This window comes from Microcebus murinus, chromosome 10 (assembly GCF_040939455.1).
Source record: "Microcebus murinus isolate Inina chromosome 10, M.murinus_Inina_mat1.0, whole genome shotgun sequence".
In the NCBI taxonomy this organism is placed as follows: domain Eukaryota; kingdom Metazoa; phylum Chordata; class Mammalia; order Primates; family Cheirogaleidae; genus Microcebus; species Microcebus murinus.
This window is the reverse complement of record NC_134113.1, coordinates 15,596,508-15,619,150: the sequence shown is the minus strand read 5'-3', so window position 1 is coordinate 15,619,150 and position 22,643 is coordinate 15,596,508. Positions and strand designations below refer to the sequence as shown.

Below are 22,643 nucleotides of genomic sequence, written 5' to 3'. Positions count from 1 at the left end.
AAACAAAAGCCTGATGACTAAGTTTGGAGATCAAACTGATCAAGCGATTTGGGGTCAAAATCCAAGTCTGTCTGTAGAGCGATGAGACCAAGCAGCTTCCTGTGAGGTTCTAGGGGTGACTCATCTCTTGAGGCAGCACCAAGAGAGGCCATGGGTGGGACATGGGGTTGGGGGGTTCATGCATAATTAGTGGACACTTGCTGGCTCGTGTGTATGTGTGTGTGTGTGTGTGTGTGTGTGTGTGTGTGTGTGTGTGTGTGTGTGTCGCCAAAGTAAAGAAGGAAAGAGACAGCAGAATCAGATTCCTGCTTTCTTCCACCACCGGCCAGAGACTTAACCTAGGGAAGCTCGAATCACCTTGGATCCCAGTTCCTCATCTGTAAAACAAGATCATCATATTCTGCTCCAGTGTTGTTTTTTAGGATAAAATTTAATACTGAGTATAAAACACCTTACTTAGGACATGGTGCCTAGCGGTGCTCAGTGATGTCAGCTCCTCTTTTCACTCTTTCCCTTCCTCATCTTAAAGGAGGGCAAATGTTTGAACATGTAATTTCAGCAAAGCTTGCTTAAAACTCATGTCTCTTAAAAACCTGAACCCACAAAATCATGCAAGGGTATCCCGCATGCGGGGTTACCTTCAACCTGGAGTGTGGTGTTTGGGGAGAAGAATGGACGGGAGAGATGAGTAACACGACCACCAACCACCTCCACCTAAAAAAGAATTCCAGTAGCTCTGGAGAGAGTGGTTCTCCAGAGCTCCACTTCCCACCCCCAGCCCCACGGAGCCCCCCGCTCTGTCTGCCCAGGCTGAAAGAGAGAAGGGTGGGATTCATGAGTAATTAAAGGGAATTTGGAAGGCTGGGATGTTGCGGAATGTTAGATCAGTAGCTAGAACAGCATGTGGTGTTCTTTAGGCAGGCTTCATTGAATCCATACAAAAAAAGAAAGAGGGGCTGCCTGCCTGTCTGCTCATTTATCACACAGCGAAGCTCAGCGTTCACAGCTCCACAAAAGTGTTTTACTGTTTGCTGAGTCTTGCTCCAGAAATTAAAAGCTGAGCAGCCTTAGCGGGGCTGAACCGACCCTGCATTTTGAGACTCAAACTAAATTGTGCTGGGCTTTCAGATTCAGGGACCAGTTGATTATTTGGTGAAAGGAGAGGAGAATAATTTGTAATTTGCAGCCCATAAGAAACACTTAAAAAAAAAAAGCCAAACCCCCTTCCCACAGGTTTTTGTTGCAGCTGCGAGGAGGAGGTGCTATCTGCAGCAGCTCTTTCTTTGCTCAGAGTGGGAAAAGTCTTGACCTCCATTTGGGCAGAATGCGGTTTGGTGGCAGTGCCTCCACCCATCCCCCAGCACAGCCGGAACAAACTTCCTTCTCTCTCATTGCTTCATCTGAAATTGCCTTTCCCTCTTTTTGGAGGAGGAGGATTTGGCCATCTAATATTTTTAGGTAAAGAATTTTCATAAACCAAAAATTCTGGCCACACGAATCCATTGCTTGGGAAAGCAGAACGTACCACAAAAGCCTGAAAACGGGACTGAATGAGGAGCTTCTGAAGATCCGTGAAAGGATGGAAGTGTGGGGCACTAACTGTCAGTGAAGAGAATGGACTAGGAAGGAGGTGACCAGAGGAAGAAGTCACAGAGAGGCAGGGAGGGCCCGGCCCCCTTTGCTCCCTGGCATCCGTGGGCTGTGAAGCATGTTGAGGGTGAGCTCGCACCCTCCACTGTCACCCACTCCCAGCTGACGAGCCCCAGGAGACCAGCCTGTCGCCCCGCCTCTAACCCCTCCAGCCACTACAAGCCTGCAGGATAAACCAAGCAAGTTATGGTCCCATGCTCAAATGGAAGAAAGGGCAAAAGGTCCTTTCTGGCTTTTTAACTTAGCACATTTTTTTAAAAAATGTTAATGCCCTTCTATACTTTATGGAAAGCAATTTGACAGCATGTTTTAGGAGCATTGAAATATCTGTCCCCTTTGAGCAAGCAGCTCTGCGTTTGAGAAACTATTATGAAGGGAAAACCTAAAGCAAAATATCAACAATAATAAAAATCATTATGTACAGAGATGTTGCTTATAGTATTATTTATGTTAACACAACACTGGAGACTTAAATGGCTAATAACAGAAGAAGGATTCATTCATTCTTTCATTCACTGAGTCAATGAATGAATGTACTCAGCCGCCTTCCCTCCTGCCTGGGCAACCACAGAAGCCTTCCGACTGGTCTCCCTGCTTTGACCCTTGCCCCTGCAGTCAGTTCTCCCCGCAGCAGCCAGGTAAGTCAGATCTCATCCCTCACCTCCCTCCTTGAAGCTACCAAAGTCTTCCCACCTCACTCAGAGTGGAAGCAGATGTGCTGACAGAGGCCTGCAAGGCCCCCATGAACCTGCCCCGCCAACCCTCCCAGCCTCCGCCCTCTGTCCTTCCACGCTCCACCACAGCGGCCTCCTCGTTCTTCCTGAAACAGCCAAACCAGCTCCCTGCCGCACAGGGCCTTCCCATGGGCTATTCCCTCTTCTTGCCACTTCCTTCCCAGATGTCCACAGGCTTTGTCCTCTCACTTCCTCCAGCTCACCCCTCAGATGCCACATGATCACCCAGTCCTCCTCACCCTGAACAAAATTTCACCCCCACCTCCACATTCTCTACTCCCCTCGCCCAGATTGTCTGGCCCCTCTTTGTAACACTTATCTAAGACACATTGACTTTTCCATTTGTTTATTTTTGGTCTTCCTGTGCTAGACTGTAAGCTTCTCGAACAGAGGCTGTTTCTGCCTTGCTCAGTGTTGTGTCCCCTCAGTGCCTAGCAAAGTGTCTGGCATATCGTAGGCGCTCAGTAGGTACTAGGTACTCGATGCTGAATGAATCCAAGCTACGTGCCAGTAGTCAAGCTGCTACGGTTACTGAGGCTGCAGCTTGTTCAATGTGGGGGAGAGAACGAGAAACCCAGTCCACAGAGAGTCCCATGGGCCGAGGTAAAGACTTTGCAGAGCTGAGTAGAACATGGATTATTTATAACAATTCTATTGGCAGGGAGGAGATGTTGGTCAAAGGATACAAAATTTCAGTTAGACAGGAGGAATAAGTTTAAGAAATCTATTGTACAACATATTTCAAAACACCATGTTGTATACCATAAATATGCACAATTTTTATTTATCAACCTCATTCATTAAAAAGAAAAGAGATTCTATAGACCACATAACTCGGGTCACCAAACAAGAAGCCCAGGGAAGGATTCTGGGAGGAAATAAGGTACAAGCTAGGAGGTGAGGATAAGAAGGCATTGGGCAGACAAAGGACATGGAGAGAGGGCTCAAGACAACAAGGGCAGCCTGGGGTAACAGTGTGTTCGTGAAACTTGGGAAGAAGTTCTTTATAGCCAGAGCATAGGGGGCAAGAGGGGAGCTGGACCAAAGGCAGGGCCAGGCAGGCAGGACCCCGCAGGTCTGGACTTCCTCTGCAGGTTCCATGGAGAAACGGTCGTTGGGGCACAGCTGGAAGCAGGGGCAATGAGGTGACCATTGCAGCAACCCAGGTGCAAGATCATGGTCCCAGGATGGGTGGAGATGGGAGGTTGTGGGCAGAATCAGGATATATTCAAGGTAGAGAGAGGGTGGAACTCGGTCACAGATTGGAAGTGGCAGGTGCAGTCATGACTTGGAGGAGGAGGAGCCCTGACGCGGTCAGGGAATTGGGACGAGTGGCGTGCATGCAGGCTGCGGAGTGGGCTTTGTGGGGAGAGGAGGGAGACAGAGCTGCAGGTAGCTGCAGAGACAGGGACCGGGGAAGCATTCAGAGAACGGTGCGTCACCAGGTGGTCTGATTTGGATGGAATGCGGGGTTCACATAAGGAATTTTAGAGAGAAAAGATGGAAGCAAAGAGTGGTGTCCGAGCTTTAGGCGAAGGAGACTCTGCTGAGTCAGGTGGCTGTGGGGAATTGTCAGGGGCCTCTGTAGGGTGGACTGGTAATGACCCGGATCATTCTGCCAATAAATCCACTTGAGGAATTCAACTATCAAACAGAATGACTTTTGCTTAGTCTTTTATTAAGCAGAAGAGTGTGCCATTGACAGATTTCCACTTTAGTGGATGCGGTGGGTTTCATCTAAAAGGGGACACCAGGCTGCCTGCTGACGTCACCGTCCCCTCAGCTATTGCCACTTTCCCTGGCCTACCGGGGGCAAGGCTCTCAGACCCTGCCTGTCGCAGAGGACACCGGAACATTCCCAGGAGCCCAGAGTGAGGGGAATAGAAGAGAAGTCTTCACTGCAGAGGAGATGGGAACAAGAAATCATTCCATTCCTCAGACACACCCGATGTGCAAATGCGTGAATGCAACATAAAAGAAATAAAGGCTGCTGTTAAAGGAAGAAATCGGGGGCTTGGGGACACTTTGTTTCATCCAGAAGCCATCTTATTGTTGAGGCCGGCTGTCAGGTCTTACTGGGAGTGTTCAAATCTCAGGTCTGCATCTTGTGAGCTGTGTGGCTTTGTGTGAGTTGCTTACCCTCTCTCGGATTTAGTATACTCATCCCTCCAGAGGGAACGTGCCAGCAGTGGCACCTGGCACTGGACCGCTGTGGTGATTCATGAGGCAATACCTGTAAAGTGATTGGCACAGTGTGCGAGCCAGGACGGGAGCCTGAGTCCTACCCGCTGTGTGCCACTGCTTCCCGATTCACTAGGGGAACAGCGAGGGCGGCTGGGGCTGCGTGGGGAGGGTCACAGGGAAAGTGGGAGAGGCTCAGAGAAAGAGAGGAACTCCTCGGGGACGAGTGGGGACAACGTGGGCTTGGCATTCCAGGCAGAGCGAACGGCATTACGGAGGCAGGACCTGCGTGAGCCTGGAGCCTGGGTTTTATCCAGAGTCAGCAGCAGGGAGGCACCAGCATTTCCAGTGAGGAAATGAAATGATCATATTTGCATTTTAGAAGGATCCTGCTGGTGAGGCTACAAGACTGGAGACAGGGCAACCAGTTAGGAGGATGTGTCTGTGGTCCAAGCGAGAGAGAGCGGTGGGCCAGAGCAGCAGCAGGGGGGCTACAAGAAAGGGCTGGGTCAGGAGATGTCCCGAAGGCACAATCAACGGGACAAGGGTTGTGCAGCGTTAGGAAGAGAGGAGTCAGGAAGGACTCTCCTGGTCTATTTTCGGTGATTCAGCAGAGGGTGATGCTGGTCACAAAGATGGTAAAACTGCACATATTGACTTACACATTATTCAAAAGGAATAAGTAAAAACCATCCGCAATGGACAAGTCATAGGTTAAATTGATCAGTGAATTCTCAGGTCCCATGCCATGACTTAATAATTCCTCAAAATCACAGTCCATAGAATTACAAACACACGGATTGTACATTTCGTTGTCTCACAGAGGTAAAATAAGTGGCTCCAGAAAGCCAGCCCTCATTTCCCAGTGGCCCTGTGGCATGTCTGTAGACCAGAGTCTGCAACCCCTTGTACCTTAACCTAGGGCCAGGCAACAGGGGCTCTATCTGTTTGCTTTGTGGATGTTATGTAAGGTACCATTTGGATAAACACTTAGAAAGATTTCAGAACTCTCTCTTTTTTTTTTTTTTTTTTTGAGAAGGGGGTCTTACTCTGTCGCCTGGACTAGAGTGCAGTGACACCATCATAGCTCACAGCAACCTCAAACTCCTGGGCTCAAATGATTCTCCTGCCTCAGCCTCCCAAGTAGCTGGGACTACAGGCATGTGCCATCATGCCTGGTTAATCTTTCTATTTTTTTTGGTAGAGATGGGGGTCTTACTCTTGCTCAGGCTGGTCTCGAACTCCTGGCCTCAAGAGAGGCTCTTGTCTTGGCCTTCCAGAGTGCTGGGATTACAGGTGTGAGCCACTGCACCTGGCCAGTCCAGTCTCTTAAATCAAGTAATAATAAGGTTTAGCAACCAAATGAAAAATGCTGCTTTCTTTTATTATCTACATATTGTTTACAGGAAATAAGGAATGATTTATTTAAAAAAAAAAAAAAAGAAAGAATGAGAGGAAAGAAGAAAAGAAGAAAGAAAGAAAGAAGGAAAGAAAGAAGGAAAGAAAGAAAGAAAGAAAGAAAGAAAGAAAGAAAGAAAGAAAGAAAGAAAGAAAGAAAGAAAAGAAAGCAAGCAAACAAGCAACCATTAATAACATTCTAATAGATTTTTGGTGCTTCTTTCAAGATTATCTTAAACTTTCTTTGTCAATTAGAAATATTTCTAACAAGAAAATCCTTTTCTATTTGCAAAAAAAAAAAACCAAAAAAGTTGATTAAGTACACATATGTACAAACCCTTTTTGTTCTAACCACAATCCCTACCCTAACAAATACCCATTTTCATTTTTCCCCATTTCCTATCCCTTCTTATATTTGTACAAATATAAATTATAACCATAGCATAAACATAGTTTGAGGGCTGCTGTTTCATTTAGCATTATGTCATAAGCATTTTTCATGCTGTGACATAGTTTTTGTTACCACCATTTTAAATGACTATTTCATAATTTCTATTGAGTGTATATACTATCATGTATTTAGCCAGTTCCTTATGAATGGATATTTATGTTGTTTCCATTTTTTACTCTCTTCAGTAGATCCACACTTAGCTTTTTCTTATTTTAGATTATTTTCCTAGAATTAACAGATCAAAAAGTATGAGTATTTTGTGGCTTGATATATATTATAAAAATGCTTTGGGGAAGGGTTATACTAATAAATTATGTCATCAGCAATCTGAGTTTTGCTACAGCCTTTACAGCACTGAATATTATCATTTTCTGATGTCTGCTAATATCAGAGCATTAAACATGGTACCTTACTGTTGTGCTCATTTTCATAAGAGGAATTTCCCAGACTGGAACATAGGAAAATCTCTGCTTTTCCTAAGCAACTAGTATGCACTTACTGATACTGGGACTCTGGTAACTGTATTGTATTATCTTCTTTGCTTGTGTGGTTATGAAACTCAGAACCCAAATCAGAACCAACTTTTAACCACTGTGAAGAATCCCCTGGCTCCATTTTTTATGCTTCCCTTGTTTTCTCTCTGTCTCTATCAGCATGTCTATGTCTGTTCAGTATTGCAGCTTTGTGAATGGCTGCATCAAATCCTGGCTCTGAAACCATTCCTGTGATTAAACTCTGGAGGGCTTGGCCATAGGTTAATACAAACCCAAGGTGACAAGGCTGCCAAACCCTGATTCAGTCTTAGACTGCATGACTGGGAAGGGTTTAGAGAGCACTATTACTGACCACATCTTGAACACTGCATTTTGCTGGAGTCACAACAATTCAAGAGTGACATAAACAAGGTGAGAAGCCCAGGTCCTCAGTTTCCAGGAGACAGGGTTAAAGAGAGAAGGATATGTTGCCCACAAAAGTGATACTCTTAAAGAATTCAAAGAATTAGTACATCATTTTGTTCAGTATTAGCACTATGACATAATAATTTAAAAGCCCTTTTACTTCCAAAAGTAGCTTCATGATGTCATGGCATTCGAGTCTCTAAACATCCTTGTGAGGTGCATCTTTTTTCCACCCAATTCAGATGAGGAAATGCCACCCCATCCATCCTCCACACTGGAGATGGTTCACTCCCTAGTGTACAGAAACGGTTAATTTCACACCACCCAGTCCAGGTTCTCAATTCCTCTTTAATTTCTCCACTTCTTTCCATCCCACTGATGCCAGTTTAGCTGAGGCCACCATCACCTATCCCTACCATTAGGGGAAGACTATTAATATATAATCCAAGTCCTTAGATGTCACAGGAGGAAACTAAGGCTCAGAGAGGTTAAATATATGTGTTCAAACAACTAACAGGGTCACAGCACATTTATTGAGTGAATGAGTAAATCGATCAATGAGAATATTGGTGTGATTATAGAGGGTGCAAATGGATCAATAAAGGTTCATCCCATCTCTAGAGAAAGCACTCAAGGTTCATTCCCTAAAAATAAATCAGCAACAGCATGTCTTCTCATGAAGGACAGTGTGCAGGCTGGCTCTCTCTGACCATGCATGCCTGCTCAGTGCTCTACTAGAAGGGAGTCTGGAAGAATCTGGTTAGAGTTGAAAAGCCCCTGGAAGTTAAAGGAAATGAGTCATCAGGACAATCAGTGGTAATAATGGGCAATGTTTATTAAGTACCTACTAAATGCTAGGCAGGGCTACAAATTATTTATATACATTTACTTTTTAAAATTTCACAACTCTCTAAGGTAGAGGTCATTATCATTCCCATTTTATAAACAGGGAAACTGAGTCACGTGAATGTTAAATGGCTTGGATCTAATCCAGGTGGTCTAGCTCCAAAGTTCTTGCACATAATCCCTACACTAAACTGCTCTCCACAAACATCTCTGTCAATTGCAAGTAAAGAGGCCTCTTGGTTATGACTCCACGTTGGGAGATGGTCTCTCTTCCCAGGTTTCTTGTGAATCTGTGTGGTTGTCCTGGGCAATAGCAGGTACCATCCTCTACTCTGCAGACAGGTAGAGGAGACCCTCCAGGCGGGGATCAGGACTTCATTCCTTTATCCAACTGAGGTCTTCACGTGTGTGAGGTCTCTACTCTCGTGGAGCTTGTGTTGGTAGGAGGCCACATGAGCTAACCACTCAGAGAATAAGCGAACAAGATCATTTCAGATGGTGCTGAGCAATAAGACACAAAGCAGGGCCACATGATGGTGGGAGACTGCTTGTGCCACCTGCCTTTGCTGGTCAGAGGCTCTGGGCAGAAGGACATTGCCCGGAAGCCTGAATGATTTAAGAAGCTCCAGTCTCGGAAAGGTCTGGGTGAAACTGCATTCCTGGCAGTGGGAATTACAGTACCAAGGCCCCCAGCAGGGAGCAAGCCTGGTGTTTCAGAAAAAGAAAGAAAAAAAAAGCCAGTGTGGCTGGGATCTGGTAAGTAAGGGTGAGAGTTATAGGAGGAAGGCCAGGAGGTTAGCAGGACATGTCACGGAGGCTGAGTGTGGCTTTTAGTTCCAGGTGTGATGGGAATCATTGGAGGGTTTTAAGCAGGGGAGCGGCACATTCTGGACCAACCAGTGCTCTCCCTGTGATGTGAGTAGAAGCAGGTAAAGCACAGAGTGGCCAAACGAAACCCCCTCAAGACCTGGAGCCCCACAATAATCCCAGCACGCCCCGTCCACCTTCCTCACCGGTCATCTTTTCCAGGGTCCCTACAGACTTCGGATAAGTCACTGCAACCGGGAGGAAATCTATGTTTTCCTCCCTTCTTTAGATTGCTGTTTGTAAAACTCAGCACCATGCTCCCAACTTTTCCCAGTGGGTAACTGATTCTTGTGTTGACTTACAGATCATAAGGCAGCAGTTTCCTCAGTTAACCACCAGAAGACTCGGGACCCGAGGACAGTCAAAGTAAGCACCTGACGGCCATTCCACCTGCAGCGCGCGCACCTCTGGGCCTCGAGACTGGCCGGGCCCCAGGCTGTCCATCCTGAGCCCTGCCTGCAGGCGCAGAGGAAGTCTGTGCCTAGAGGGAAATGGAGGGGCTTTGTGGCAGCCAGGGCCCCCCTCTCAGGACCCCTGAAACAGAGGCCGTCCACAAGCCAGGGCCATTTTGCCCAGCCACTTTAAGGAATCCGATCTTGCACCACCCTGCTTTTAGGCATATTTTATAAAATTGGGCATCCTTTAAAGGATCACATTGTGGCTTCCTGGACTATCTCTAGGTTATTAGGACTGTTCTGAGCAAACTCTCTGCTCTGATCGTATCCAGTCACCCAGAGAAGCAAATGTGTGCTGACAATGCCCGCACGGGAGATGGGGCAGAAAGGTCCAGCCACACCGCGGCACACAAGGACACACTGCTCCCCATTCATCAGTTCCACCCACCAACCAACCAAGCGAGACTGTTTCCTGTACTTCATTAAACTATGGATTTATAGGACTTGCCTCTAAGGATGTTTCAAAAAATTGTTGGACATTAAGAAGTGTTCCACGAAAAAGGGCAGGGGAACAGCTTCCTTTGTTCACTGCAAGACTTCTCAGAACCTTTGTTATGCTAATGTACATGGTAACTCCACTAGAGGGCGCCTTACTGTGCAGCATTTCTAAACATTTTGACCATGTTGAGCAGGTCAGTACATAGTGACATATAAAATAGTGAAACTTAAAAAAAAAAACACAATATAGGACTTTTAAGACTTGATTCTGAGGGTGTTTCAAAGCATATCTAATACCGTCACCATGAGCAACACCCTCTACCCCCCATCAGTACCTGTCATCCCTGGATAGCACGTTCCCATCCTCCAAGGGTGGGTTTGACTTTGGAGCCAAGTTAGGGAAAGAAAATGGATGATCAAACTGGGAAAAACTCTCTTTGGTAAAGTTCTGAAAATAATGAGACTAATTTTTTATGTGGCTCAGACACTCTTGAGCCAATTTCCAAAGGGACTTCCAGAAAATTTCTGAACAAAGGACATCTTGGAATACATTCCTAATAATTTTTGAAGGTGACTATTCTGAAAAACAAACCTCATTTATAATTTAAAAAAAGAATTCTGGCATTTGTTTAAAAATGAGGTTTCAGCCTTGGTAAGACTATAAAGTACAAAAGCCAGATTCTTCCTTGTTTGTTGGTGGGCACACAGTGGGCAATTAAAAATGTTGGTTAAACAGATGAGAGGATAGATGGAAGGATATTGGATGAATGGAAATGAATTATTTTTCTTCAGCTCATAGTCTTTGAAGAATCACTGGCTCCAATACATTTTTGCACATTTCTAAGAAGAATAGAAATATTTAATAGTATAGATAGTAAAGATAGAACAAAAAGGTTTCCCATCCTACATAAACTTGGAGAAACTTTCCTTCTCTCTACATGTGAGAACTGGTTTTTATTTTTCTTTAACCTAGAGATTGGCAAATTGGGCAATATCTTCTTTAAAAACTCTGTATAATCAATTTTATTGTATCCTCTCCACAAGGATCCTCCAAGGTTGGTCACACCTTCAACCAAAGGAGAGGCAGTTAGACGCTCTAGTCTCCAACCTGCAGCTTGGCCTTGCAGAGAAACTTCCTCAGCAAATTTACCTTGACAGAAGAAATTTCGGGGGTGGCTAGTGAAGAGTGTGCTGATGTGTCCCACAGAACTTTAACGGAAAAACTGAGGAGGGATCTGAGTAATAGCTTTACTGTGGTTGCTGATTTTAGCAACCTGCACTCTGAATAATCCGAAGTGGTCTGGTCTGAATATATCATGACTGTCTGAATCTGTAGATGTTATACACGGGAACTTTTTAAAGGTAGGGAGGCATGTCGTCACTGTCCCCTCCCCCTCCCCCCAGAGGTCGCTTCTGGAGCCCCCAGAGCCACTGCCCCTCCCCCACCCAAGGAGCGCCTTTCAGGTGGAAAGGCAGTTATGACAGTTGGGAAGTAGAAGGCACAGAAGGCAAAGTCAGCTCCAATACAAAGAAGAATTTTTTTGATAACCATACCGACAAAATGAACTGGGCTGCCTTCGGAGGGTCTGAGTTTTTCATCCCACAGGGCATTCAGATAGAGACGAGATGCCCACTAAGCAGAAATATCACGGAATGGTATCAGGAGGACAGCGGGCCGGGGAGAGGGAAGGTTACGTGTGCTCATCTCTTCCCTCCCTGTGAAACCTTTCCCGTGACTCAAAACGCTTTCTCGTTTGTGTTATTTTGTGGCTATCGCCATATCCCCATGGGTGGAGAAAAGCAGTTAATATGTGGTGCAGAGTTTCTGAAAGGGACGTCCATGAATTACTTATATGAGTATTGTCGTGGGACTGTGAAAATCTGTAGACCTACTAAATCAGAATCTCGGGGGGTGGGGCCCAGGCGCCTGTATGTTAATATGTTTTGTAGGTGATTCTTGTTAGTAAAGTTTGAGAATCACTGGCTAAGAGGTCAAAAAAGCCCTTTGGAGGTTCAAATCCTGCCTCTACTACTTACTCACTGGGTGATCTTGCATGTGTTACTTAAATTCTCAGGTCTTAGTTTCCTCACCTGTAAAATAGGGATAATAATTGGCTCCAGCTATATGGGGATTTTGTGAGATTAAATAAGATCGTGTCAAGCACTTAGCACCGTAGATCTCAAGCTGATGTGGTTTCAGAATTACCTGTGGTGCTTGTTTCAGTGCTGATTCTTGGGCCCCATTCCCAGATGTTCTAAATCAGTAGGTCCTGGGAAGGGGCCTGGGAATCTTTATTTTCGCGAAGCTCCCTAATTGATTCTGACAAACATCAAGGTTTACAATGCCACCATGCAGTGTCTTTGTTAGGATAGCATTGCAGCTCTGTGGTCAAATAAGATCTGTGTTCAAGAACTTGTTCTCCTAAACAGCTATATGACCTTGAGCAAATTACTTGTGCTTTCTTGCCTCCATAGGGTTATTTTATAAATTAATGCATGTAAAGCCCTTTGCAAAGTGCCTGGCACATAGCAAGTGCTCAATAGGTTGTAGCTAAAATCCAAACAAAATGCAGCCTCCATTTCCTCATTAGTCTTAACTGAAAACATTGCTATTGCTATTATTAAGCCCATTTTGAATTAATAGAAAGTTCTGGTCTTTGTTTTACATTCAGTGTCAACTGAAGCACTGAATTTATCTTTTTAAAAACACAGTTCTTTGACACTACTGTGTACTAATTAAGAAAAACATAGGCCAAATGAACTTTTGTTGGAGGTGTAGTTAGCAGTCACAAACACGTCCTTCTGCTTGGTCTGCTCAGGGAGGGAGGGTGCTGTGCTCATGGGATCACATTTGGCTAGACGTGAGATCAGGTACAAATGGAAAAGTTTTCATCCCCTCTCTGCTTTTGCAAAGTGTTTGACTTAACATTTTCTGTAGGAGGCAATTTTAGTTATTTTTACCTGCCTGATTGACGTCTGGCAACATGGAACTTTGGTTTAATTCTAGATTTCAGAGATATCAAGCCTTATAGGAGAGTTAACTCCTTTGGCTCCAGGTAGGATGGGCCCAGCCATTCTTGGCCTTGGGCAAACATCTCCCCACAAAAACTCAGGAAACCCCAGTTAATAATGGTGCATGTGGGTCTCTCTCCCTCTCTCTTTGCGGCCCAGGTACCATTACTATGGCATTGCGGTGAAAGAAAGCTCCCAATATTATGATGTGATGTATTCCAAGAAAGGAGCTGCCTGGGTGAGTGAGACGGGCAAGAAAGAAGTGAGCAAACAGACAGTGGCATACTCACCCCGGTCCAAACTTGGAACATTGCTGCCGGAGTTTCCCAATGTCAAAGATCTAAACCTGCCAGCCAGTCTGCCTGAGGAGAAGGTAACCACACCTGAAGTGATTACTTGGGGAGGGTGGTTTCCCTCTTTCTCTCTGCTCCCCGCCCCCCCACACACATGCACACACACAGACATACACGCACACACATGCTTACTCCCTCTCTCTTTTTGCAAAACACTGAGTTAAGAAATGCAAAGACAGAAATCTATAGAGTTAATAATAATGCATCAGTATTGGTTTATTAGTTGTGACAAATGTACCATAGTAATGTAAGATGTTAACAATAGGGGTAACTGGGTATGAGGTATAGGGAAACTCCCTGTACTGTCTTTACAACTTTTCTATAAATCCAAAACTATTCTAAAATTTAAAAATTTATCTATCTCTGCCAGGTGTGGTGGTTCACACCTGTTATCCTAGCATTCTGGGAGGCGGGAGGATCGCTCAAGGTCAGGAGTTCGAAACCAGCCTGAGCAAGAGCGAGACCCTGTCTCTACTAAAAATAGAAATAAATTAATTGGCCAACTAAAAATATATAGAAAAAATTAGCTGGGCATGGTGGCACATGCCTGTAGTCCCAGCTACTCGGGAGGCTGAGGCAGGAGGATCATCTGAGCCCAGGAGTTTGAGGTTGCTGTGAGCTAGGCTGATGCCACGGCACTCTAGCCTGGGCAACAGAGTGAGACTCTGTCTCAAAAAAAAAATTTTATCTATCTCTATCATCTGTCCCTGTCTATCTTCTATCTACCTACCTACATACCTGTCCTATGATGTTACACTGCCTCATTTCACAAGGAAAGAGCTACTGCCCTCTCAATTGCTTTTTCACAGGATAAAGTTTGTTTTTCCATGTGCTGCAGGGGACTTGGTGAAGTCATGGTCCCATAGATGAAGAAGAATTTATAGGTTTAGCGAATCAGAGAGTTTTGATCATAGAGTATTTGAAGTAAGTTACTGGAGAAACACATTTGGGGAAGTTTCCCTTGGATCACATCTTCAATGCAGCTATCTTGATGCAGCCTGGTGTTCTAACATGTGTCAAGCTTCTGCTTAGTCTCCTAGTCCACACTAGGAGCTGGGATGCAATGGAGAACGAGACCTGAGTCCTGCTCTCAGGAAGCTCATAGGCAGGCAAGGAGATAGATGCTCTTGTATAAGCAAACTCAAGTTTATGTAAAATGTATGTCTATGTTCTGAAATGAAGAAAATGAACTTATTTCTGTAAAGGATGCTTTAAATCTAAGAACTAGATAAATCTTAACTTTTTTCTCAAATTTGCTTTTTTGGTCAAAAAACACATAAACTTCTCACACCATGGTTTAAAAATTCCTGGATGAAGGAAAAAAAATTTTGTTTGATGAATGGAGGTGGAAGATGAAATTTTGTTCGCTAAGGTTTCAGAGAATTTCCAAATGTCTTATGGGGATTTTGGCAGAAACAGTTCTTATAAATACACATTGGATTTTAACTGTTCAGTATCCTAGCCAATGAGGAGAACGTAGTTCAGTGAGTCCTGTTGAGCTCTGGGTGCCAGGCACAGTGCTAGGTGCTGGATACACAAGTATGAATAATGTGCCGTCTTCATTTTGCGAGAGCCCACAGTCTCAGGGGCGGAGAGAAAACCAGCGCTTTCCGTGTCACAGGGCGAGTGCTGTCACAGGGCAACATGCAGGTGCTGTGTGAGCACAGAGGAGGGGCCCGAGGGTCAGAGGACACCACCTAAGGAAAATCAGTCTCATTTCAGTCTTGCAGGATGAGCAAGTGTTAGGTGAATTCCAACCCCCTACCCCAAACAAGGGAATAGAAGATTTAAACACTGAAATTCCAAGGGCAGCAGCAATGTATATTAACGCATGTCTTTCCACCCACCCCACAGGTCTCTACCTTCATTATGATGTACAGAACCCACTGTCAGAGAATACTGGACACTGTAATAAGAGCCAACTTTGATGAGGTAGGTCAACAAGTGCTGAGCTGTCAACACTCTGCATTGAAATATGATAATTAACACTAGCTCCTATTTCATGAGCTGCTGCTAGGTGCCAGGCCTGGCATCTGGAAGCCCTTGATGCCCATTAGCTCACTTAATCTTCACAGGGATCCCACGAAGCAGGTGCGATTATTACCTCCATTTTACGCATCTTAATGTGTGTATAGCAGCTGGCGTGGCCTTTTGCTTGACTTGACTGAGGAACCACCTTCTGTCCTATCAGCATACTAGGAAGAAGACCATTTTGGCAGCGTATCCTTACACGCAGAATTACAGATTCAGAGAAACTTAATGAAAAGCTTTTTCTTACATTTTGGATTTAATCTTTTCCTGAGGCTCATCCACTTTGGTGCATTTGGAGCTCGTTACCTCTATTCCCAAGGTCAGGTCCATATTTCCATCAAATCCCACCTATAGGGCCATCTTTAAATTCAGACAATGTTAATATGTCCATCTCATTTTTATTTTAAAATATTGCAGTTAAAGAATGCAATGGAGAAAACGAGAAAGGATTGAAGCATAATACCCACTAATAAAGTTATATAATTTCATTATGTTTTTGAAGGAAGATAATGTGGGCTCTAAAAGGGCTATAAAAACCCAGTTGTTATTGGTGGGAAAAATCCCAGAGATTCCTTTTGTGTGTGTTTTGGGGGAAGGAGGTGCTGTTGGACGTGGAGGGGTGTGAAAATGCTGCCAGAGTTTTCTGCCTTCCCACCGCTGTGTCTCACAGCAGCCAGTGTTTACTGAGCATTTACACTGCCACTTGGCTCTCAGACGTGGCCCAGATAGCAGCGTGCTGGTAAAGAAGTACTATTCTGCCTTCTCGACTTTTATCCTCTAGATTTCTAACATGTCCTTCAAAATCTCCCAAATTACTTGAGCAACCACATCAATGGATTTTTTTTCTCTCAAACTGTGGTTTGGCTCTGTTTTGCGTTCCAAAGATCACAGAGATCAGGGCAAGTCATGATTCATGATTGGATGAGACACACTCTCTGCTGTAACAAATAACTCTCCAAATCTTAACACACTAGTCGTTTATTTCTCACTCATGTCACAATCCAACATGATGTTCTTGGTTGGAAGGCGGGTTGCTGGGGGTGGTTTGGGGGCCCAGGCTCATTCCACTGTGTGGCTATATCCTGCCCTAGAGCTTTGGAGTTCTCTTTGTTCAGCTCATGAGTGGGCAGAAGAACTATATGGAAGGCATACCCCCGTCTTAACCTTGTCAGCTCAGAAATACAACACATCACTTTTGCTCATATTCCATTGGTAAGAGCTGGTATCATGGCCCCACCTTAATGAGGCAGGAGCTGGGGAGTGTGGTCCCTCACTGGGCACAGTTTACACTGTTACAGAAGAGGAGCTCAGATTTCTAATGGATAACTCTTCCTCTCTGCCACAGTTACTAACAACAAAATTAGTGGCAGTCCTTTCTTATGTTCGTATGTAGCTTTATTAATCTCAAAACTCATCATTTCATTCCACTTAATTCTGTTCACTGAATTCCAACACTTATTGGGTACCTAATGATGCCACACACCATTGGAGAGATAAGTAAGGCATAGCCTAGAGGGGCAGAAAGGCATGCAAGCCAGCAACTAGGATGCAGAGTGTATGGGGCGATGTCCAGACACTTAGTGAGGGGCAGATGCTCCTATGGGAAGAGTGCCAGACTTGGAGTTCCAGACCTGGACTCGAGACCTAGTTCTGCCTTCCATGCCTCAGTTCTTCATCCTAGAAAGGAAGGTAAAATATCATCCCCTCCTATTTAGTTGACAGGACTACTAGGAGGGGGAGATAACACAAAGCCTGGTAAAAAGCTCTTTGTGAACTATAAAAGGTCATACAAATGCTTGCTCTTATCAGATATATCAACCAGAAAGTTAAGAGACTTGCCCAAGGTCACCAGTTGGTTAGAGCCAAAGTGTGACTAGATCCTATAATCACCTGATGCTTTTAAGTCATGTTTCTTCTACTCCACTGGTGGCTGTTTTCGGGATGAGTGTGGTTCATTCCACCCAACCACAAAAGAATGAACATGGTTTTCTCCCACTCCTGAAAAAAGTCATTGATAAATGGATGCTGGATGCATCTGGTACACCTTAACTTAGCTCGAAGACCTTATATTAAGGTCTTCAAGACCTTTAGTATTGGTTGTGGTTACAATTTATGCCAGTATCACCATCCTAAATTATCTTGTTTGCTTTTCATTGTCTCTACCACTCACTGTAAGCCTTTGAGGGCAGGGACCTAGTCTGTCTTGTTCACTATTGTATGCAGCTAGCTGTACTCTTAGGCTCTCAGTAGTTATTTGTTGGGTGCATGAGTAGATGAATGGACAGAGGGATGGACAAATGCCACTGACATAACATTGTCAAGCAAGTAAAGAATACAGAAATCATATAGGGGACTCTCTGTAAAGTCTTCTCCAGATTACATTGTACAATGAGCTATATGATTCAATGGGCCTCTGAGTCCCATATCTACCACTTACTAGCCTGTGACCTTGAGCAAGGTACTTAACCTCTTTAAGTCTCAAGTTTTTTGCTGTAAAATGAAAATAATAATTATACCTACCTTATAGTAAAATGAAACTATATATAAAGGGTCTGATTTTGTACTAGAACATAATAAATAGTATGTATTTTGGTAGTTATTATTTTATCGGGATTCTTCCAGTGCTGCAGCAATTAAAGACCCCTGACTGCAGGTCATCAGATGTGTTTCCACAATGTGCCAAATATTCATAATGAACTAAACATGAACACGGAAAAGAAAGAAAATTTGCTTAGATATTTTTAAGGAAATCATCTCCTGATACTTCATTGAGCTGAGAGGAAAAAGACAGAGAGTTCAGGAAATTGAAACAGATAACCCAGGAAACTTGCATTGATCACGTTTAATCATTTGCCTCTGATTCTTTCACTGTTCATGCCTCCAAGGGAGTGAGGAGAACTTACCAGAATTCTCCCTTCTGTCTGATAAGTTTCCATTTGTTAAATACCATGATGCCAAACATTTTACATATGTTAACTTATTTCATCCTAATAATAGGTAGGCCTTATTATCTTCATTTTATAAAATCTGGTAACTCTCACATTTTGTATATTTAGTCCTGAGCTCCAGATTCAATTGACTCGACATTTCTAACTTAACATGGCCAAATCATAGCTCTTAATTTTCTGCCAGAAATCTGTTTTTCCCAAGTCTGAGATTGTCACCACCCTCCACCCAGTTGCTCAAGCCACACACCTTGATTCTTCCCTTTCCTTCCCCTTTAGATCCAGAACATTGGGAGGTCCCGCCAGCTCTGCCTTCTGTAGGGAAACATTTGTCCGTTTCACAGCTAACTTCCAAGTCCCCACTCTTGAGCTTTACACATTCTCCCTCCTTCCTTTCCCTTCTCACCTGGAGGAACCAGTACCATTGGACAGTAAATGGCCTAAAATGCAGGAAGTAGGCAGGGAGGTCAAAATCGGATAATAAAAAAGCTACGTAGGAAACTGAGGACTAGAGGCCGGGCGCGGTGGCTCACGCCTGTAATCCTAGCTCTTGGGAGGCCGAGGCGGGCGGATTGCTCAAGGTCAGGAGTTCAAAACCAGCCTGAGCAAGAGCGAGACCCCGTCTCTACTATAAATAGAAAGAAATTAATTGGCCAACTGATATATATATAAAAAATTAGCCGGGCATGGTGGCTCATGCCTGTAGTCCCAGCTACTCGGGAGGCTGAGGCAGAAGGATCGCTCGAGCCTAGGAGTTTGAGGTTGCTGTGAGCTAGGCTGACGTCACGGCACTCACTCTAGCCTGGACAAAAAAGTGAGACTCTGTCTCAAAAAAAAAAAAAAAAAAAAAAAAGGAAACTGAGGACTGATCTGGGCTCCCTGTGCAGCTTGAACAGCCTTTAAACAGACAGATGCCTGCTAAAGACACTGATTTTCCACAGATTTGTTTTAACCTACACAACAGCTGATCTCTTCCAGACTTCCTGCTAGAAACTGACTGCTCATATAAAAGGCGGGTAGGGCCACATGCAGGGAAAGCTAAGTAAGGCAAATGAATTCAGATTCTACCAACAGGAATCAGCTGGGCAGAGCTTCTTGCTCAGAGTTGGAAGAACAGGCAGAGAGGTCCAGGTCCTAAGCCCAGGGACCAGCTAGAATCAGGGGACAGCAGAGGGTCCTCTGGAGGGCAAGCACCTTGTCCAAAAGCTACAGCCCCCTCCAGGCCCAGGCCAGGTCAACAGTCAGCCACCAGGAATCTCAGTGACAGATGAGCAGAGCCACTGCAGGATCCTGGCTGAGTGACTCTCAGAAACTTAGGCAGGAGTGTCTCAAACACTTAGGGCAGTGCCTCCATGACATAATAGTAATGGCTAACCTTTACTAAGCATCTGTCATGTGCCATGTACTATAATAAGTAGTTTTTAGGAATCTTTACCAAAACCTATGCAGTATTACTTTCATCCCCATTTCACTGATAAGGAATCTGAGACTTAGAGATATTACACCCATAGTTGGTAGTGAAGCCAGGATTGGAACCCTGGAAGTCAGTCTTCACTCATCCAGATTTTGTTTTAATTTCAAATCTGGATGAAAACTTTGCAGTATTTTTATTGTCATGGAATAAACACGACTGTAACTTAAGTCTCTCAATTTACAGACCTGATGTCATGCACCACTTTGTTTTAGGCAATTACTGTTTTCCCCCAGCAAGTTAGAGGGGCCTGCCTGTAACTCCATTCCCTTTCCCCAAGCCTCCCATCCACTGCTTACACCAGGCAGTCCAGGCAGGCTCTGGGCAGCAGGGAGGTCTGTCCACGGAAGGCTGAGCTCGGGTCCCCAGGCTGGAGTCAGGGGTAAACAAGGCCCTCCTGGAAGGGGCCTGAAGGATGCTGCAGGTTAGCAGGGCAGAGGCAGAAAGCTGGGAAGTGGGCAGCAGCCTAGGGAGAGACATGGGCCTCAGGAATGGGGTAGAAGCCCAGTTACCACGTGAGGAACATACCAGCCACAAGACTGATTACAGAAGGACTGAGGCAGACACAGGTTCTCTCTGATCCATTCCCTGATTGGTATTTGGCTTTGGACAATTAATGTCTCTCCAAATGGGAATAATGACACTCAGCTATAGTATTACTATGGGTATTAAATGACAGAACCTATGCAAAGTACCTGGCATATGGTAGACACTCAATAAAGAAAGCTAAAGGCAATAATAATACCAGCCCCAAAGTATTAGACTAGAAGGACTAAATTATTTTCCATGTTGGATCAGGATTGACTTGGGGAACCAAGGATGTGGGTAATGCTACATGTGGGGTTCAACAGTGCCCATCTGTGGAGGAAAGAAAAATACATAGTCCAGGACCCAAGTCAGGCCTATTAGAATTCATAAAAATTCAGAATTACGTGTTCCCCAGCTTTAAAATGGGCTGCTATTCCTCAACTGAAGATGCACTGAATTCCAGATATTTTTGAATGTTGTTATATACTGAGTTAACTGTCTTCTATTTCCCTTCACGTCTCTTACATTTCCCCACCCTTCCAGCCGCTATTCTATTCTCCTCCCCACTTTCTATTCTCTCTCCTCCTTACTCACACACCAGAAGATACAGGGGTATCTTTGGATATGCAATCCACCATCCGTTCAGTAACAACACAGCTCAATTTCCTGCTATCATCATGTTCATGATGATAATTGCATTTTTGAGTGCCTACTCTATTCTGTTCTGTGCTCACGGTGTGGGGAGAAAAAGAATAAGTCAACCACACATACTTCACATGCCCATATAGCTTACTGCCCAGATATCACCATCCTGCCATCCCATGTGGCACCAACTGGCCAGGGACCTTTGGAAAGTGGAAGAGTTTGGGTATGAAAAGGCCCTTGCACTTGACCCAGTTTGGGGCGCACAAATTTGAATCAGGAGAATTTTGCGTGTGGCAACTACTCTTTTCTCCCTTCAGCCACACTCCTTTTACCTGCGACTCCCTTCCTTCTCAGAATACCCAGGGGCCCCTGAGGTACCAGTGGGCTCTAAGGATAGTGAGTACTAGTGCTCTGACCTTTTAGAACAGTGCCCCACATGCCCTTCCTTAACCACCTCCCAGACCACAGGAAGCATTGAGGGGGCTGGTGGGTTAATGTGCTGCTTCTCTTTTGGGCAGAGGAGACTCCAGGTTGCCCGGCCAGGTGGTTCTCCAGCAGCGGGCTCGCCGCACACATGGGCAGGGGAAGGACTTGGGGCAGGCGGAACTCCAGGGCCTCCTACAGCATGCCAGGCTGCTGCTGCGGGGGAAATAGGTGACAACACTGCAGCCTGGATCATCCTTAGTGGCGTCCCAAGGCTCTGCTGGGAGGGCCCTGTGTAACCGTATGGTTCTTCTCTTGTGGGTCAATACAGGTTCAAAGTTTTCTTCTGCACTTTTGGCAAGGGATGCCGCCCCACATGCTGCCCGTGCTGGGCTCCTCCACGGTGGTGAACATCGTCGGCGTGTGTGACTCCATCCTCTACAAAGCTATCTCCGGGGTGCTGATGCCCACCGTGCTGCAGGCTTTACCTGACAGGTGGGCACACGTATTCTCGTCTCCCCTCATGGCCAGTCCCCAGCATTGATGGTCCCTGCTTCTCTTTGATTGACTGTAATCATGCACTGTCCAGGGGCTTCCCTTGTAAAGACCATTAATACGGGACTTTTAAATATTAAAGGATATTTATATTTTGAACCATTTGTGTGGTTCAGAATTCTAAAGGTATCATATTTAGTGCACAGTGAAAAGTATCCCCCCACACTCCTGTTCCCCAGACACCCTAGTCCTCGCCCAGAGCATCAGATATAAGCATTTTCTTGGGGTCCATCCAGATCTGCTAATGCACACATAATCAATGCATGTAATATACTCTTTTTCTTTCTGAAATGGTGATATAGTGTGTATAACTGTTCTGTGCCTTGCTCTAAAAGAAAACTCAATCTTGGAGTTAATCCCAGACAGCTTCTACGCCCCTCCTGATATGCTCTCCCACGGCCCTTGCTGCCCCTGGTGGGGCAGGCGGTGGTGGGTAGCAGCAAGGACCACCGCACAGGGCCACTCTCAGGGAGGGAGGGAGGGGAGTGAAGTCAGGAGATTGATTCTCAGCCCGTCCCTGTGAGGTTGCCTCGAGCTGAGGGGGCCCAGGGCTCCGCTCCCTCCCAGGCAGACTCTCTCCTTCCAGGTTGCCCTTGGGGCACAGGGTGGGTGAAGCCCCACTGCTCCGAGCCTCAGGTTGCAGCATTCTTCCTTAATAACTTGTCCGCTATAAATAAACCCTCCCATCTTGAGTGGCATCTGTTTCCTGTGGGGACTGTTACAGGAGCCATTCATTCAAAAGTCTGTAAAGTGCTTTTTTC

The 22,643-nt window shown here is 45.1% G+C and overlaps 1 protein-coding gene and 1 long non-coding RNA gene across 4 annotated transcripts in view; one reads left to right on the top strand and one right to left on the bottom strand.

Moving 5' to 3' along the window:
- Positions 1-22,643, top strand: part of RFX4 (regulatory factor X4) — a 132,592-nt gene that overhangs the window by 55,128 nt on the left and 54,821 nt on the right. For 2 of the 3 annotated variants that reach the window (XM_012772771.2, XM_076007065.1), the window contains 4 exons: positions 9,331-9,392; positions 13,091-13,304; positions 15,139-15,216; positions 21,659-21,822. In XM_012772771.2, the coding sequence (XP_012628225.1) occupies positions 9,331-9,392; positions 13,091-13,304; positions 15,139-15,216; positions 21,659-21,822 (518 nt within the window). Of the gene's footprint in view, positions 1-9,330; positions 9,393-10,763; positions 11,576-13,090; positions 13,305-15,138; positions 15,217-21,658; positions 21,823-22,643 lie in introns of those variants that run through there. The other variant, XM_012772772.3, reaches the window with a different exon arrangement.
- Positions 7,827-11,155, bottom strand: LOC109730947 (uncharacterized). Its single transcript, XR_002224095.2, has 3 exons — positions 11,070-11,155; positions 9,329-9,507; positions 7,827-8,090 (listed from the first exon to the last, which is right to left on the bottom strand). It is a non-coding gene; the product is annotated as an uncharacterized LOC109730947 (long non-coding RNA).